At 42.2% G+C, this 19,803-nt stretch overlaps 1 protein-coding gene across 2 annotated transcripts in view; it reads left to right on the top strand.

Annotated features, from left to right (window-relative positions):
* The window catches only part of LOC147662885 (tetratricopeptide repeat protein 39B-like), a 308,732-nt gene that overhangs the window by 170,480 nt on the left and 118,449 nt on the right, over window positions 1–19,803 (top strand). For both annotated transcript variants that reach the window (XM_086950822.1, XM_086950823.1), the window contains exon 2: window positions 3,821–3,925. In XM_086950822.1, the coding sequence (XP_086806948.1) occupies window positions 3,831–3,925 (95 nt within the window). In that variant the 5' untranslated portion in view covers window positions 3,821–3,830. The remainder of the gene's footprint in view (window positions 1–3,820; window positions 3,926–19,803) is intronic.

The raw sequence follows: 19,803 nt of genomic DNA on the forward strand, positions 1-19,803 counted from the left end.
TCTGTTGTGGACAATGGGTTAATGACTCTGTCCTCCAGAATATATTCACTGGACAGTATTGTATCATCTGCTATCGATATAATAGATCAGGACTTACTAATGTTACAACACGGTCAGTCCCAATTACGTTCTATTGTACAGCTCGGCTGGACGTTGCAAAATCTGCGTTCAGGCTACATGCCATGGCGTTTGATAAACACAACGTCATTATTCTCTATCTTTAACCTCACTGATAAACAAATCAGTTTGGCACAAAAAGGAGCAGACTATACGATTCTGAGCATTGAAAAACTTGAGAGATTACCACTGACTATGTCAGAAAGACCTGTCATTGAATGGATAATTCACGGAATAATTACAATTCCGATAACAACTTTCCAATTTAAATACTGCCAAGAGTATATACCAGCGGGCTAGTATCAAAGGTTGGGTAAAGGGTACATTAAGTCATCATGGAAATTGCCTTAAACACACACATGTGATAGTGAAAAGAAACAGAATGTATTTCTTAGTGGTAACAATTGTAAACAATCACTAAGCGGTATACTTCTGTGCCAAGGTATTAATTTGCATGGGGCCTGTGAGGGGAATTCAAATAACCTTTCATGTCACCAGCACGGCACACCTGCAACACAAGTAAAGCCATTCTTTAGACGGCTTTCTAACGGGAGCTATATTCTAATAGTGGACCACAGCTGTTGTGGCATGGTGCCAGGGAAAGCCTATCTCGTAAGCGTTAGTTCCATGGTCACTTGCTGTATGCAAGTATTGTATCCGAACAGCACTCCAGATACGCAGGCGACGATTTAGCCTTCTTTGAATATCTCTTCTATTCGAATTGATACTTTAAGCAGAATGAAGTCTGTTCTTTTACAGACAACCGTGCCTTTAACGTCATCAAAAGAAACGTATGATCTTCTGGTTGCAAGGACAACGGCAGAGATACATACCCTTTTATCAACACATTGCCCTGTGCATTTCGTAGAAATGCTAAGCCAAATCCTAAATATGTCTGATACCAGTGGTATCCCACATATATTTAAGACAATTGTTTCGGGACTGTTAACACCCTTCAAAACAGTTCTGGGCATTTTTCCCAATTTAGTCCATTCTGTCTTTGGCGGCCTACCACTACTTTTGGGACTCGTAGCAGGAATTTTATTTTTGATCCTTCGGCTCCGATATGGCAAGCCAAGTCACAGACAAGACTCCAGCAACGATGGAAGAAACGATCCTAGCTATACCCTATCGGAACCGCATAACTAAAGTCCTTGGATTAGCCCGGCTAAGAGATCTGAATATGACCTGGTTTCTTTCATTCAGACCAATCTGGCAAAATTGCATCCTACCTGTGCTTCGATGTATGCTATGCGGAGAAGAATGCGTGTTGGACGTCTGTCTTACACTACCATCAGCAGTACCATTGGATACAGATACTTTGCTAAGTTCTGTAACGGCTCATGCATCGTGTTGTCCCCAGCGGCTACCCATTCTGATGACGGCATTCGTTGAGACTTCACCACTACGATTAGGTGGCAGTGAAGTACGAGATGAGAGCAGCATCCCCCAGGTACGACCTTCTGTGAGCATTGCTGATCCTGACATCGATGATAGCAATCATTCTCACGACTGCACTGTTGCGGCACTTTCAAACTTGGTCGAACTTTCACCTGATGTCGTAGACCAATTTTTTGCGAGTCTGTCTGAAATGATGTTCTCCCCTGAACAGAAAGAATAACTTTTTAAGCAACGAGCACACAAACACAGCGTTCCCCTGAACTCTGAATTCGGCCTTCAGCTTTGATAAACAAAAAGCTACTGAAAACATTTGGAACTATTTTCTCCCCTGAAAGCGAAATTATTGCTTAAAGTAGAACTATTCTTAAAAAACAGAGCTTCTATTTTTAGGAACTCTAGAGACAATATATTACCTCAGCCTCTAGCACATTTGCAGCAACTGTATTCATATGTGATGGAATGGTTTCAACCTTCTTTTCTGTATTAAGAGCCATTTCATGTGTAATTTTCGCAAATCGTTCAGCTAATATATATAAGCATGCTTAACTGAATGATTACACTGCTTGAAAAGCGTACAGTACCAATAATCATTTTTGTGTATTTCGCATTCACCATCTCGAATGCAAAAAATGTATTTTGGGGTGGGTTGGAATACACATGCACCTTTAAATGTTTACTATTGCTTAGTTTTAGTAATGATGGACATTAGATCGTGGAGTGGGTATTGTGTTTTTATCTAGGAACCTAAATCGATATTTCTATTTTATGGCCTTGTACGGTTATAATCAATAATATCCCTATAATGACATAGAAATCATATCCATTAGTTGTAGCCCATGCAGTCACATTAAGCAAGGCTACTTCCCCGGACTCCTAGAAAGCACAACGAGTTCTCTAAACAAACCAAACCTTCAGCAACCTGGGAAATCCCCATTTGCTTTTGTTTTGATTTCGTCCTAGAACTCCTGTGAAGCACTGTAAGGATGGCCAGTTCTTAGTGGCATCTTTAGTGACATCTTTATTGACGTCTTATGTCCAACCTTACGTCAAACCCGGCACCTTTTAGGTATAAATATACCAACGTGGCCTTAAGCAAACACGCGGTGGTGGTTTTGGAGCCGAGCAGCTATCTACTTGCCCGAGAGCCCAGCTGCTGCGAGAGTCCACGGATGCTGCCCCTCCCTTTTGATGCACTGAGAGAGACGCTGTCTTTTCTTCTGCCGAGAAATCCAGCTCCGGTGTTCTCAGCCACCTTCGCGGGCTGCTGGGATATTGAGTGCTGAAAGAGAGATACCAGACCTCCTGCATTCTATTACCCAGGTACGGAGCTGACTAAACCCTTAAAGAGAATTCTTGAGTCAGATTCTTGGCAAACCCAACTTAACTTACACTGCTACTTACTTACTCCTTCCCACGTATTAGGCTTAGGTCAGGTACACCGGGGTAGGCGTATTTAGAAGCACCAGTTGAGTACGTTAGTCAATGTATATATGTATGTATATATTTTATCCATTTTAAAGTATCTTATGGCTAAGAAACCATATCAATGCTTTTACAGTATTATTTCATAATACTCCTTTTACTGTACGCACTTTACTTTACATTAAGTATGGCAATTATGGCAATGCCATTTCTCTTGCTTGAGAAAGAAGGCTGCTCAATAAATTACACCTTTTTATTGAAAACGCCCGTCTCTCTTTTCTTTGCACTCTGGTGAAACTAAGTACGCACGATTGACTGAGTGAAATAGCTGTCTATTGTTTTTACACAACTCTAGAGATACACTCTTCTTCTGAGGGAGCAACGTTGTCCTGGTATATGGTTGTCAGAAGCTAATCCCTTCTTGTCTATCCAGGGAGGTTAAACTCCTCCTCGTTTATTCGAGAAAAATTTCTAGTGACCTCTGAGCTAGCTGGCAAACCTTAAGTCTAATATAGTCAGTAGAGACCTAGTCGACCTCAGTCCTACGTCTACACTGCTGAATATATTATTCCAATGCGCAGAGCCTATTGGGAATATAGGAACTACACTACAGTTCCAAATCCAATTTTTCAGAATGGGACTATTGTGTCACCTTTATATTGTAAAATAGCTTGTTCTAGTAGACTAACCTCAAAACATGCTCTCTATGTATAGTTCAGCTGCATAACTGTGAATCGTTTGTGAATGATTTAGAGCCTCTGCAAGATTAGTTTTGATGTCCTGAAAGTGTTCTGGAACCAGGTAACAATTTAAGATATGAAGCAATTGTGAAATCTCCAAGGTAGAGTTTAATGTGCCTCACTCTCTTTTTCTTTTATAGGGCTTCCAAGATGGACCTCAAGTGTGCGCTGGAGGAGTGTACAATGGCACTTAATTTATTTCTAAATAATAAATTCTCAGAAGCCCTGGATTTGTTACGTCCATGGTAAGTTCATTCTGCACAGTATTTTGATATGTTGGTGCCTTTTGAGTTGTTAGAGGCACTTTTTTGCAGAGTCCCCTTTTTGGAGTGATGAGGTATGATTAACGTCTTGTCATCTTGAAGGCATGAGGGTGAGGCATATGACTTAAACTGGTAGATATTCAAATAAACAGAAACCTATAGAATTGAATAGGACATTTGGGAATTCTATTTGTTTAGTAACAGTTGTCCATGATTATACTCTATATCTTGCATACACTCTCTCTCAGGGCTGGGACTGTGGGCTGTTTGAAATTGAAAGGCTCTTATATAGCGCATGGCTACTCGGAAGCATCCCAGCGCTTGATGAAAAATAGAAGGGTGATGCAGAAATTAAAAGATGGGGAAGACTGGTTTATAGCCTAGGAAACAATGATGTTTTTAGTTGTTTTCGAAACACCAGCAGGCTGGGTTCTAAGCGGAGTGATAGCGGTAGGGCGTTCCACAGTTTTGCTGCATTTCTGGAGAAAAGACGATCCCCAGATCGGGCTTTGTTGGTCCTGGGTGTTATAAGGAGATTTTGGTGGTTAGAGCGAAGGTGCCTAGATGGAGTGTATGGTCTGATCATATCCTTCAGAATGGGGGGGCCGTTCCCATAGAGAGTTTTATGGACCAGATAAAGAGTCTTAAAATGGATTCGCTCCTTTATTGGGAGCCAATGTAAGGCCCTTAATGCAGGGGCTGCGGTGGTGCGACGGCTGGTTCCGGTGAGTAGCCTTGCTGCGGAATTTTGAGCTATCTGCAGTTGACGAATGACTGAGGTGGGGGCTCCTAAATAGAGAGCATTCCCATAGTCCAGCCTGGATAGAATGAGGGACTGGACTATGGTTTTCTTCGCAGTTTCCGGTAGTTGGGGAAGAATTTTCCGGATGGTTTTTATTAGACCGAAGCACGTAGCCACTGTCTTTTTTGCCTGGGTTTTAAAAGAGAGCTCCGAGTCGAGCCAAAACCCTAGGCTCTTTATCTCCGTTTTGGGGGTGGGTCCGGGTCCCATGCAGGAAGGCCACATAGAGGGGGTGTTAAAGGAGGCCTTTCTTCCGAGCAACATCAGCTCGGATTTTCCTCCATTCAGTTTTAGATGGGAGGCATCCATCCATCCTGCGACTTCACCCAGGCAGCTACAGAGGTTGTTCTGGGGGGAGTCTGTCTGGGTGAGGGAGACTACTAGCTGGGTGTCATCAGCGTAGCTCACCAATTGGATTCCGAAGGGGGCTACTACCTCTGCCAAGGGGGCCATGTACACATTAAACAGTGTGGGGCTAAGGGAAGAGCCCTGTGGCACCCCACACTGTAATGGTATTGGGAGGGAGCAGTTGGTATCTGAGAAGACCTTGAAGAATCTATTACTAAGAAAAGATTCAAGCCATTCAAGAGCTTTGCCTGTGACTCCAATTCTTTCTAGGCGGGCCAGTAGGACACGGTGATTAACCGTGTCAAAGGCGGCGCTGAGGTCCAGGAGGATAATGGCTGCGCTGCCACCTGCGTCCAGAATCCTCCTGGATACCTCAACCACCCTCAACAAGGCTGTTTCAGTTCCCTGTCCTTTTCGAAAACCTGTCTGTGTGGGATGAAGCAGGTTTTGAGACTCCAAATAGGATGCCAGTTGTTTGTTGACCCACTTTTCAGCAAGCTTGCTGATACCGGGGAGGAGGGAAATGGGGCGGTAATTAGAGAAGTCATCAGGGTTAAGATTTGGTTTTTTTAACAAGGCCTTTACCATGGCTAGTTTCCAGTCTTTCCTGTTTGCCTCATTTGAATTGCACCACAACCGAAGAACACAAAATGCTGGTGTAAGTTTCATACAGCCAGATTCATCATAGTCCCGTTTTGCGAGTCCCTAATAGCAATTATTAAGGAATCGCTATTAAGGACTTGCAAAACGGGATTCATGTAGGAATCGCTAGATAAATTGTGATTCCTACACATTCCTTATTTGCGATTAGCAAATTGATAATCACAAATAAGGAATAACTCCCCATTCATTCCTATGGGCCTAAAGGCCCATAGGAATGAATGGGGAGTTATTCCTTATTTGCGATTAGCAATTTGCTAATCTCAAATAAGGATGCGATTTCAAGGGTGCCAGGGGTGTCCAAAGGACACCCTGTAGCAACCCTGAAAAAAAAATGTAGACTGATGTTGCGCACACACATGTCCAAAGGACATGTGTGTTTGTAACATACAACTGAGAAAAATGCACAAAAGTGCATTTTTCTCAGTTTTCGCTATTTACCACAAAGTCAGACTTCGCAGTAAATAGCGGCAAAAAATAGCGAAATCACAATTTTTCAAAGGTTCATGAATAGCATTTAAGGAATCTCAAATTAAGATTCCTTAAATGCGATCGCAATTAGAAAAATCGCAATTATTTGCGATTTTTCAAATTGCGAGTTCATGACCCATTATGAATTCCAAATGCCATTTTTGCGGGCGCAAACGGCCGAATTTAGCGATTCGCACCATTTGCACTCGCAAAAATGCTTGATGAATCTAGCTGATGGTCTTTCAAGCGTTTTTTAAAAAAAACATTAACTTGATATTTATTAACAAACTTTAAGTTCAAGTAATTGCAATTCCTTATGTAAACTAGACGATCAATTAAATAGTTGGAAGTAATTGTTTTTAGATTGTATTCTGCATTCTTTCTCAGCTAGCCATGAACACGTATACACACAAAGTATTCTGTTTAAACACACACCACACAAGTTTTAAGAATTCTGACAGCAAATAAAATTGATTCATTAGGTGCTGTGCTTTAAGATGCTTGCATCACTGACTCTCTCCGCTTTTAAAACTCCTTTTCATCATAAGCTAATCATTTCCTCTTCTACGTAGTAAGTCAATGCTGATTTGACAATGTGACAGCGTGATTTAAGTGGCCATTTAATGTTTGGCAGATCATTGGGCAAAAAGCTGCAAACGCCTGTTTTCCCACACCATTTAGGAAGTGTCTGCTGTTTCCAGGCAGATCTCCAGCTTACTCCACTAGCCAAAACCTTCAACTGGTAGTCAGTTCTATTAAGGGCAATTTCTACATTTTCTGCAGGACAACCATAGAAATACTTAAATCCCAAACTGGAAACAGAAATGACCCTCACACAATATGAGAACATTATCAGCACATCTTGGTCTTAGCTTTTTTATTTTGCAGAAATAAATACCTACTTTGAAGGTCTGTTTATGCACTGTCGGAAGAACCTTGGGTAAAGAGGTAAATATGCCTGCTTTCTTAGTGTGGCTCCTCCAAGTATAGGAGGTGGTCATCTGATGGGAAGGGAGAGAGGAAGACCCCTGCCAATCTGGCTGAACCCCAGTCATGCTGTAAATGACATCTTTAGTCTGTGACGGGGCTACTGCAACTATTTGGCAAGAAGGACCAAATTATTCGGAGGGTTTCCTGAATTATGTAGGTGAAAAAGGCAAAATATGTGGCATAATGCAGCACATTTTAAAGCAGGATTATTTCACTATTTTGCCACGTTTACACATGGTAAAACAGTTTGGGCAAAGTTTTCATTTGACAATTATCAGTTTGACATTTCAATGAAACAATCTGCAATGGAAAGGTTACCTGTTTCAGCCCAAAAAAGGACCGCCACTGTGTGACAACAATGTGTGGGAGTATTTTAGTAACTTTTAATCTGTTTGATGTAGAAACATATTTTCATTAACATCTACACACAATAGCCACTTTATGTCACTATGGACTTTGAGCCCTCCTCACCCTCCTCCTTTTACCCTCTGCTTCCAATCCTTCTTTCTCCTTCGTTCTTCATACTCCTCCCAGAACTGCACCGCCTTGTTCCATCACTGCACTACTACTGGTGTTTTTTCATATCTCTCTTGCATAATACATTATTTCCTTAGCAATCAAAATTGACACTCTCTTCGCCATACTCAAGCTACTGTCTGTCAACCTCTGTTGCTGCCATGGAAAGACACGCCTTGTGTCTAGAGGCAAAAAAGAGATACTACTTACTTTGTCTGGAGCAAATCCATAGCTATCCAAAATATCTCAAGAAGCAACACAGAACCCCACCCTTCCTGGCAACTTTCAGCACACCACCTCATAACTATAAGATGGGCACAACTTTAAAGGTGGTATAGGTCAGATCACCACAAATACTTGCCTCAATGCCCTGGAGAAATACTATACACAGGAATCCAACTGAAATTCCTCTGGATTCCACCTTTAGTTCAAAGCTACACATGAACAGTCAAATACCACACAGCGATTGTTGGCACATTTGTCACATATTGTTGTAAACCATTTTAGGATACTATTGTAAATTTCCTGATTCATGCCCTTATATAGGTATACATCACTATGTCCTTATATAGGCATAAGAATCATAACCATCCAGTCCAAATACGGCAGGGCTACTTCCACTAGTTCCGAAAATCTACAACGATTTCTTGGAAAACTCAGCTTCAGCAGCTAGGGACTTTCCCTTGCTCGAGAACTGACTTGTCCAAGAACTCATGGAGTTTTCAAAGAACTGAGATTCTTTGATGATGTTATTATGTCCACCTTTACGTCAAACTCGGCAACTTCAAGGTATAAATATGCCCACACTTTCCTTAGCAAACACACAGTGGTTTGGAGCAGTTCGACTATCTACTTGGCCGAAGCATCCGCTACAGCAAGTGCCGAAGGAAGCCGACCCTCCAGCAGACGCACTGAGAGAGACACTGTCTTTTCTCCTGCCGAGAAATCCAGCTCCAGTGTTTCCAAGCTACCCTTGCGGGTTGTTGGGAAATCGAGTCCCGAGACTGACCTTCTCCATTCTAAACTAAGGTACAGAGCTGATTAGACCCTAAGAGAAATCTTGGACAGAAAAGAATATTATATTTATGCTACACCTCACTTACTTCTTCCCTCGTACTAAGCTTAGGTTAGGTACACCAGGGTAGGCGTATTTTAGAAGCACCAGTTGAGTACTTTTAGCCTCTGTTATTTATGTATGTATTTGTCTATGGTTTGGGAACCATACAATGCTCTTACAGTATTATTTTATTCTACTTTTTATACTGTAGGCGTTATATTTTAAAACCAGTTTTACGATTGTAGCAGTTAATTTCTTATGCTTGAGAAAGAAGACTGTTCAATAAATACCTTTTATTAAAAATGCCCATCTCTCTATTTCTCTGCACCTCTGGTGAAACGAAGCATGCACGATTGACTGAGTGAAATATCGATCTATTGTTTCCACGACTCTGAAGATCAGTTTTATTTTGGGGAAACTAAGTTGTCATGTTTATGCGGTTTTCAGAAACGAATCCCTTCTTGTTTATTCGAGAAAGTTTCTAGTGACCTTTGAGCTAACTGGCACTCACAATTAAGTCTAGTATATTCGATAGAGACCTAGTCGACCTAAGTCCTACGTCTAATCTATAGGATATATTATTCCAATGCTTAGAACCTAGTGGGCATATCGGAACTACACTACAATATAATCTTGATCTCATGTTCCTAATAAAAACTTGGCTTAATGAATCTTCACAAACCATTGTGGATTTTCTCAGCCAGCCAGGTGACTCCATTATCTGCTTGGACCGCAAGGACTGAAGGCCTTTACAACAGATGGAGTTTTTGTGAATCACTGTATTCGCACAAACGAAGAAGCTTATTAAACAAATTGGTATTTGATTCAGGATTAACTAGATCAAAGGTAGAATATTGCTATAGTATCAATGGGGAAATTGTTGTTTTGAAGCTTTTGTAAAAAGTGGAATGTATTTGTCAAAGTTAACAAGTCAAAAGTTCCCAATGAACAGCTTGTTAGCAACAGCCAGTAACAGTACATCTGGCTTATTAATACCATGAGCGCTTTTAATCTCCACTCCTTTGATCTCCACTCTTTAATTCCTTTATTTACAAATGACACTTGGCCATAATTCTGAGCAGCCCGGAACCACACCCGGTATAGCTTCAGGATGTACACAAAATGCGCAGGCGCCCACAAAGGGCACCGCGCATGCGCACACGAGAAAGACACTTTCCTCCCGCACACGCGCAGTACAGACATGACTAAGTGAGGTCCCCATAGTCTCTCCTTTTTGTCCTCGCATGCACAGGTGAACCGTACAAACCGGTCAATACTTAAGGCCTAAGTACAGCTAGTGGCATTCTTAAGGAGGTCCCAGAGACAGCAAGAGGTTCACCGCAGATGCCGACCGACAGTTTCGTGAGTAAACAAGCTCTTCAGCAACGGCCCGGGTAAGCTCTTGCTTTACGGGTCTCTAACCCCCCAAGGACCCTTTATCTTTCTAGGGTCAATGCAACTGCCAGGACTACTCCATGGGGCATTTATGGCAAATAAACAACGCAAGGATAATATTCTCTTTATGCACCTACCACCCCATCTTTGTGTTGATGTGCTTACGATGTCTAGCACACCACAAAACTTCATGTATATGCGATAACTTTCACTCTAGCCATACCACCAATATGGCTACACCATTTGCCGCTTCTTTATTGCCTACACTGCACAACAGAAATCGGCAACCAGATTGTTTTGTGAATATATACTACCATTCTAAGACTCTTTCTTGTATGTTTGTATTGTCATACATGTTGTATGTCCAGTGATGCTCTAAGAGGGAATTCCCCTCGCACACATAGAGCACCTTAGCGAGTGCTTCACATTTTTCAAAATCACACATTCACTTAAATTAAGACAATTGCACCTTCACTTTTTGGTCCTGAGGAAAGCCAGTTTTAATCATAAAGGCCTGGCTGAAACATATAGACCACACTTGGATGCAGGAGACCCTAATAGACACTCCTATTACATCCAACAGCCTTTTTTAATGCTAACAGTGACCCAGTTATTAAAGTATAATTTACCCTCGGGTACTGGGATCCCTGTATAGCTTTTAAACGTTCACCTTCACGCCACTACACTGCACACTCAGTAACATACCTTCTCCGCTGTGTCCAGGCGTCGTAGCACACCGGGACACATTCGGTGTCACTGGGTGGGCCCGATGATGATGCATGCCACCAACCAGGTTGGTGGGTCAGGGCTTCATGAACAAACAAAAGGGTTTGTACTCTGTCATACAGTTTTGAGTCTATGTAAATTCACAAATAGGCTAGCCCTTATTTATTTCACATATAAACCTTGGGGATACGGACTAGCTTTCTAGTCCTCTCTCTCTCCTTTGATAACGATATCTAATCATTCAAGCCTGGGGCTCTATGACTAGGTCAAAGAGGTGGGGCAATGGGGTCGCCTTGCCTAGTACCTCTGTGAATTGGAACGTGCTAGAAGAATTTGACCAACAGGTTGTCTTACAGACTTCTTGGAGGAATCTGAATTTCTCGATTCCTATCAAGCTGGCTTCCGTCCAGCGCACTCTACCGAGGTGGTAATCCTCACAGTTTTAGATACCCTTCGTTGTAAGGTCGACAGTGGCTCCTCGCAGGCCCTTGTCCTGCTTGATCTTTCCGCTGCCTTTAACACGGGCGACCATTCCCTTTTGGTCGACGGTGTGAGGAATGCGAGAATTGCGGGCCCTGCCCTCAGCTGGATCAGCTCCTTTCTTTACAAACCAGTTTATCACCCCTAGAGTTAAAATCTCTTATGGAGTCCCTCAGGTCTCCTCCCTCTCTCCCCTGTTGTTCAATCTCTACCTCTTGTCCGAGCTCTGAAGGAGCGCAAAGTCTGCACCTTCAACTATGCAGATGATTTTCAACTCATTTTTTCCACCAGTAACTCCTCCGAGTCAGTTTATGCCTTTCAATCGACCATGCTGTTTATCAGTCAATGGATGAACAAGAACCATCTAAAACTCAATCCGGACAAGACACAGCTGGTATTAACAGGTGACATTGCTAAAAATCCATGGGGACGCCACTTCTGGCCTAGGGAGCTGGGTCAGCCTTCTGTTCCCTTTAGTTCGGCTAAAAGCCTAAGGGTAACTGTCAGACAGGATCTTACTCTGAAGCCTCAGATTAGATCGGTGATCTCCAACTGTTTTTTTCAACTTCATAAAATAAAAATGTTCTGTAGATTTCTTACTCAAGATGCCCAGATTTCGGTGATTATCACCATGGTCATGTCCCATGCCGACTATGCCAATTCATTATATTTTGCATCCCTCTCTATCTTTCCAGACGCCTACAGATAGTACAAAACCAGGCTGCATGAGTGATTGTCCACCATCCTAGGCATCATCTCATCACTTCTCTCTTGAAGCAATTACACTGACTTCCGGTTGTTCAGTGGTGTGCTTTCAAGATTGGATGTCTTTTTTTTTAAGCCACTCAACGGAAGGAGCCAGAAATTTGTTGATAATATGATTAACAAATACGTTCCCACACGAAATCTTCGCTCAGCTCACAAAAATCTACTACTTATCCCTAATTTAGACTAAAGCGTACTGGTGGGGCCAGGTTTTCCACCTTGGCCCCCATGTTCAGGCACTCTCTTCCCCCCGAAATTCACTTCTGTACCAATCTTCTAGGTTCCAGAAGTCTCTTAAAAACTTGGCTCTTCTGACAGGCTTTCTAAACCCTTCTTTTATGACTTGGATCTCAACCAAATTAGTGCCATGAAACCTCCCCAGTGTACGTGCGCTCTATAAATTCATTTTAACATAACAACTATACTTTTTGGTGTTCATGTGGCACTGCATCATTAGGCTGTTTTGTCTACAGGAACTCCATCGTAATAAAAGACTTCAGTTTATATCAGTGGATTAAGAGTGTTAACAGATATTGTAAATTTGATACAGCAGATGGAGAAGTCAAGACGTAGTTAGTAGTCTTAAAATTGTCAGGTTTTGTATTTTATTTAATTGCATGGCATGGGTACAGGTTCAATAATGACAATTACTTTGATAAAAGCTATATTTTATGTAAGTCTTACAAAAATGTTCAATAATATTACTCTCTGAGAAAACGAAACAGTTAAGTATCTATGAGTGCAATGCAAATAATCTAAGTAAGTTGTTTTGCACAGACCCCAAGGGATCAACTCTTGAGCGCAGTGTAGATTTATCTTCTCTCTTTCTGAAGTGCAAAGATGAGAAAGCAGAAGAATGTGGCCTAATATGGCAGTTTAGGGATAACTGGTCTTCGGTCCACAAATAAAAACCCTTAGCTCAGTTCTTAAAAACCTTGACCTAATCGTCTGTAAAAAAATATTCCTTCAGGTGCCTTTCTAAGTGGGAGCATAATAGAAATTACATAATTTTGCAATGGTAGGCCTTGCTAATAGAGACCCTTTGAATACTGGGTTTATGGATACCTTATTTATATGTTTTATATAGCGCTAGCTAGACCCGAAGGTATCAGAGCGCTTTACATAACTGTGAAAACACAATATAATCAAGTCGCTGACATATAACGTTAGACACTTAGATTCTGGTACAAGCATAAATAGATACAAAGAGAATCGTTAGGCAATTAGGGTGTTTACCGTATGCAGGCAATTGGAACAAAATGAGTTAAGAGAGAGAAAGACTTAATAGACAGTTGAATAAATCAAACCACAGCATTTCACAGAGGGAGTAATCCTAGAAAGAGAGATATTTAAACAGAGTTCAGTTTGCTTACTTGTTAAAGTATTTGTTGAGGAGAAGGAGTTTCAGGTCTCCTTTGAAGCAAGAGAATGAGGGGTTGCATCCTAGAACTCTAGGGAGAGAGTTCCATATGCTGGGTGCATGTCCAAAAAAAGAGCCTGGATTGATTTCCTTTTTAGTTTTGGAGGTACAAGAATAAGTGAGTTTTGTTTTTTTCTCCTTTTGTGAGTTTGCTGTCTAAATATTTGGGAGTACATGTGTGAAGGGCTTTGTGGGTGATACAGGGAGTCTTGTAACTACATGTACCTTTGATACAAAGCCAGTCGAGGATCTTGAGGGCTGGTGTGATGTGTTGAAACCGTTTAATACTAGTTATGAGCAGGTCTGCCATGTTTAGAACTGATCTAAGTGGGGCGAGATGAGTTTTCAGCATTCCTGTGAGGATGGCATTCCCATAGTCCAGTTTGGAGAGGATTAGAGATTGTACTACCATCTTGAAATCATCAGAGGGAATGAATGGTTTAATTTTCTTGGGGTGTTTTAGTGTGTAGATCGCTCCTTTGGCTTGGTTTTTGATGATATCCTTCATTGACATGCTTTGTCCAGTGTGATGCCTAAGAACTTTGTGGAGTTGGACAGAGTGAGAGAACAATTTAGTGCATTCAGGTCATTGAGCCAGTCATGGATTGGTAGATTGTCACTTTTAGGGCAGAACTGTATTATTTCTGTTTTGTTGGGGTTTAACTTTTGGTGGTTGGAATTAAACCAAGATTGTATCTTGCTTAGTGTGGTGTTGAGATGTAGGATGTCACTGGGTGATTTGATTTTGTAATAGAGTTTAGTGTCACCAGTATATAGGTGATATTTGATCCCTGTTTGCTTCAGGAAGAATGCAAGGGTTTCCATGAAGAGATTGAAAAGGGAAGGGGATAGAATTGAGCCCTGGAGCACACCAAGTGTAGAGAGACAAGAGTAGATTTCGATTTCATTATATTGTGCCCCTAATAAAGACACTCTTATCAGGAGAGATTCTAACCCCTTGTTCACTTGCCTAGTTGCCCAAAAACCTTCTCCTAGTAGTCCACCAGTTAAGAGCAATATCTATTCATGTGTTCCCAAGTTGCGAAAACGTAACCACATCAAGTGCATGGCAGTGTGGTTCTTCTTTCTTTCTTGATCAGTCCCCTGATATGTGATGGGAAACCTCTGTGCAACCTGATCTGGGTCCATAACAGCCCAGAGAGGACAACGTTTATAACTGAAAAGCATAGCATGAACAAACCTGCAAGTGCCCCAAAGTAAGCATGCTGCTGCATTGTGTATAAAATGAGGTATAACCATCAGGTACTGTGGGAGTTGAAAGTGCATAGGTCAGACATGAACACATTAAAGGGGTGATTGAAGATGAGATGTTTGCTTCCAATAAAACTCTCTGAATTTTTCATGGACACAGAAGATGAGTGAAACCGGCTCATTTATTCTAGAAAGAAAAGAAAGACTTGTATGACAGAAGGAGGCCAAAATCTTGACTATTCATTCCTTGATGGGGCTTACTCCTTTTGCTGATTGGCCATAGGGCTTGACCCAGAGGGTAGCATTGACTCATGTAATTTGTCTTGCCAGAGTCAAACTTGGACCACTTGTTTCTCATCCTGGCAGACTTTCCATTTGACACCAACGATCCACCACAACAGCAGCTGAACCTCCGTGCTACCCCATGCATATAAAAGAAGTTATTAGTCCAAATGAGACAATTCAAAGTTTTGTTGTAGATTTAAAAAGACTTGATAAGGGCAAGGGTCTGGGATTCAAAGTAGCATGTTGCCGTCTGGAGGATACTGCTGAAATGTCTCATTCCCCAGGCCCCTTTTTTCTGCCTTAATTAGCAACTCTCTGAAGAATGTAGTTATACCCACCTCTGAAATAGCCCACCATGTGCTCATTACTAGAAGAAAAACTTTGGGACCAACAAGACAAGGACATTTCCAGTCTATTGAGTGTAACTTTTTGGAAACAAGTATTTGCTCACGGCTGTAATTTCATCTTGATTGCAGCGTTTTGCTGGTTTTCCATCACTGGTTTAGAGTTTGACAGACAGGTTACTCCGTCACGAACATGATGGATATTCCATCCTTAGTATTACAAATCCATTATGTTCTATGCCACTTGTAATAGGGTGTACATGATATTGGTCACATTTGGGATGGTGTACCCATCTGCCAAAATCTAAAACGCGTCCTTAGTCTGTTTCGCAAATCTTACCATGCATTTTGGGGAAAGCAGATAAGGACGGTTATTCATGTGGATTTTGCTGGCCCTTTCCTTTGCCTTGGATAAGATAGCCCATATCACTCTGCCGCAAGGTCTAGAAGAGATTGCAGGTGTAAGTAGGCAATGTTGGCTTGATACAAGGACATTTCTAAACAAAGGAAAACATTTCAAATTGAATGTTCTCTGTCTTTATTCATCCGCATGATTAGTGGAGTCTCACAGGGTTTTCTTTCTCCGCTGTTCATGTTACTGTTTTAATTACGCCTCTCCGAGAGACAGTCGGACTGGAAGGCTCTTTTTAAAAAAAAATCTAAATGTCACCCAGATCATTCTCTCTATAATGTTTGGCTGCCGAATGTACAAATAAATAAGTGCTGATGTAGAAGAGTTGGCTTGACAGTAAGAGGTAGGCTGTAGTTATAGCTTCGGGTTGTCCATCAAAAAAAGTCTCCCTGCCTGTACCCAAATACACAGTAACCTCGTCAATCTGTTAGTGTTAGTATACAGATTTTCTGTCATCGGCTAAAGCTAAAATATATATTTTTTTCAATGTGATCAGTCATGATTTAATATTAAGGAAAAAGCTGCAGATGTGGCTGCTTGAATTGATTGTGATTATTTTTTAACTTATCTTTCCCTAAAATATCCATCAGTTTTTTCCAGAGAACTACATATGGGGGGATTCCACTAAATGAATGACTCAGTGTCTACCTGTGTATCATTTGCATGCCACTCTTTGTGCTGATCTCTAGTGGAAGCCTGGATACAGTTCAGAGAGAAAGGTGTGGTCTCCCATGACCTCGGTAGAGAACTAAGACCAGCGTTAGGAAGAGTGTTGCTCGAACTTCAAGCTTGCTGGGCCATTTGGGTTGCCATTCACTCTTCTTATGGTAAGTAACCAGGAGTCATGTCAGGTCTCAGTGGATGATGTCATTTTGGGAGGTTTGAGGAGTAACCCCCTAACCAGTAAAATTGCAAGTGTCACATGCACGGATACTTCTAACCCACCTTTCTTAAGATCCTGAGTGCCAGAAAATGTGAGTATTTAGTCAAAATGCAAGCAAGTAATGGTAGGTGATTCTCTTTTTACCGGTATAGCTATTATTATGCATCCAATTCCAAATGCATCCTATGGCACATGGGGTTATAGTGTCTGATATATTATAACGTTATATGAATATATAAATTTACTGAAGAATGGTTCAATAAAGTGTGGTTCCAGAACACAGTTGTCATTTCTCAAGCCCCAGCCTCAAAATACAAATGCTACCTACCCAAGAAAAAAAGACAGAAAGACTTTTCATGGTCAAGATAGGCTCGTTCCTCTCTGTAAGGAAACAGACTTTTGTTCAGGTTTTCCTCCACTTTTTGCACTCATTAGGACTATTAGCTGCTGGTTTTTTACTCTGAGAGTTCACAGAGTCCTGCTAATCTGACCTCAGTGCCAATGGTCTGACCCATTAGAAATGTTATGTTGAATCAGCTATACCCAATTGGAAAGTACTGACTTATAAGTCCCAAGTATATGGTACCCAGGGTACAATGGGCATGTAAGACAGAATCTCCACGTAGGGCTGCAGCACTGTTTCTGACACACTGAGTGTGACACATGACAAAATGGCTACTAGCCGGACACTGCAGACTGGAAGAGCAGTGTGTTCACTGCTGGTTTGACCTTATCATTAAAACCAAAGGCAATGCCACCCATCCCTTAACATTATATGTAGGACTCCCCTAAGGAAGGCCTATCGAGCCTTATGGCAGGGAGCAGGATATTGTTAAGAGAGACATATATGTTTATAGATGTCTTAGCAGCAAAACTCTTAAAAGTTGTTGTTTTGCGCAGAAAAGTTAGTAGCCCTATTGGCTAACAGAAGGTTGCAGGCTGGCACTCCAGCCACTGGGTACTATAAGATATCAAATTAATAGTGGCATTACATCCAACTTGATGCCCAAGTCAAGATGTATGTCACTTTTAAAGTTAATTTATTTATTTATTTATTTATTGACATTTGTAGAGCGCGGCGAATACCCGTGGGCGTCTCGGCGCTAGTTAAGGGATGGATCAGCAACTGGGGTAAAGAAGATATACAAGGCTATTGGTCAAATAACCACGTCTTTAGCTGTTTGCGGAATGTGAACAGGGAGGGACTTGCTCGGATATGTGCAGGAAGGGTGTTCCAGAGTCTAGGGGCGGCAACCAGGAAACGCCTGTCGCCCCAGGTGACTGTTCTAGTGCAAGGCACAGCCAAGAAGTTCTGAATAGAGGAACGAAGAGATCGGGTTGGGACATGATGGAGAAGATTCTGTTTGAGAAAGTGGGGACCTTGATTATTGAGTGAATTGTAAACAATACACAGCGATTTGAATTTGATACGGCTGCGTATCGGGAGCCAATGGAGATCCCTAATGATGTTTGTAACTGGTGCGAACTTGGGGATCCCAGCCAGCATTCGTGCGGCTGCATAATCAACTTTTAGAAAGTTGTGAGTCTGTGCCCCAGCTAGTCCAGTGGCCTCACGAAGACCCTGGCACACAGAGAGCTTTCTGCCCACCTGGGGAGATGTGTGAAAAACTTCCAGGATGATCAGGAACAAAGGCATTTGCTGAAGAGTGAGGTGTGACCTCCTCTCTCAGGGAGGCTGGAAGGTGTTTCAGCCTAATTGGCGAGCTTCAAAGGGGAAGCTGCATTTGAAGGCGTGCATGTGTCAACACTCCTGAACAGAATGACTTTTGTTCCTGTAGAAAAGATGGAGACTGGGCCAGAGAGGGAAAACCCATCCCCTATCTGTTTTTTCTGGGAGCATGTAGCCCTTAGCCATTCCTCTGGGGTGGGCTACCAAGCTTCTCACAGCCAAGGAAGAGTTCAGACAACTTCAGAGTGGCAAGAATATTGCACTCTAGGGTTGTGTAATGCCATACATTGCCGTTACATTTTCACCGAAGGGTAGGGGATCTACTAGCCCATTGGCTAGTGCCCGCGTTGTCTCTTTTGGGCACTTTCTAGGGATATAATGGGCACCCCTGGCACCCTGACTTTCTGTACCCATTCGACCCATTCGACTTAGAGAGAGGACCGGCAGTGGAGTATCCTGCTGCCTTTGAAGGTACAAGAAGAGAGGGTGCACTGTTGGAAGGACTGCACCTGCTGCACTTTGGGCTCATGAGATTGGACTTTGTCTGTGGTTCCTGGCTCAGGGAAAATTTGGTTACCAGCACCAGATCGAAGCAGTGTCTCCAAGGGTCAGTCAACTGGCCTCCTGAAATAGCCCCATGGATATCCAAGCTGAGGAAGCCCAAACCGACAAAGCAGCAGCCACTCCTGAGGGATTGGCCTTCGCCAGATACGCAAATGGACAAATCCGAGATAGCCAAAAGTTGCACCCAAGTCTGTCAGGCACAGAAGTGCTATCAGAGAGCAGATTCATTGCCCAAGAGAGACACTAGCCCCCACCAAGGATATTCACTGTGACTGTGGTGTTGAGAGACCAGAAGCCCTGCCGCCGCCGTCCTTCACTATCACTATCGCAGAGAGGAAATTGTGAGACACCCAAGTGCCATGGTCAAAGTCACCTCAAACCACCCATGGACCGAGGAATCCACTACAATTCACACCCATTGACCGCACAGCTTCAGGAGCATCATTGGAAAAGGCCCAGGCGGGCAGGTAACTATCCAAAGAAACCCTGCTGGACTCCTAGACCTCCGCCCTGTCGGATTTTGTTGCCCAACCCAGGGTCGGAGTCACCAACAAAAGTTGGCAACGTTTTTATTGACCAATGTGTGTTTGTGGTTGGATTTAAAAGTATTTATTTCTTCTAAAGTTCATATCTCCTGAACCCTTTGGTGTATTATTATGATCAAGGACTCTAAAAATGCATAAAAATATACTCTGTTTTATAAATTGATGTCATGTCTCTTTCATGTTGTATGACTTTCTTATTCCGTTTTTTGATGTTGTTAAATGCTTTACACTAAGTTCCTTTGTCAAGCCTTGTTGCTAGAAGTCACTGCTACCCAGGGTTGAGCGTGAGGTTTAC

Source organism: Lissotriton vulgaris, unplaced genomic scaffold (genome assembly GCF_964263255.1).
Source record: "Lissotriton vulgaris unplaced genomic scaffold, aLisVul1.2 SCAFFOLD_779, whole genome shotgun sequence".
Classification (NCBI taxonomy): Eukaryota; Metazoa; Chordata; class Amphibia; order Caudata; family Salamandridae; genus Lissotriton; species Lissotriton vulgaris.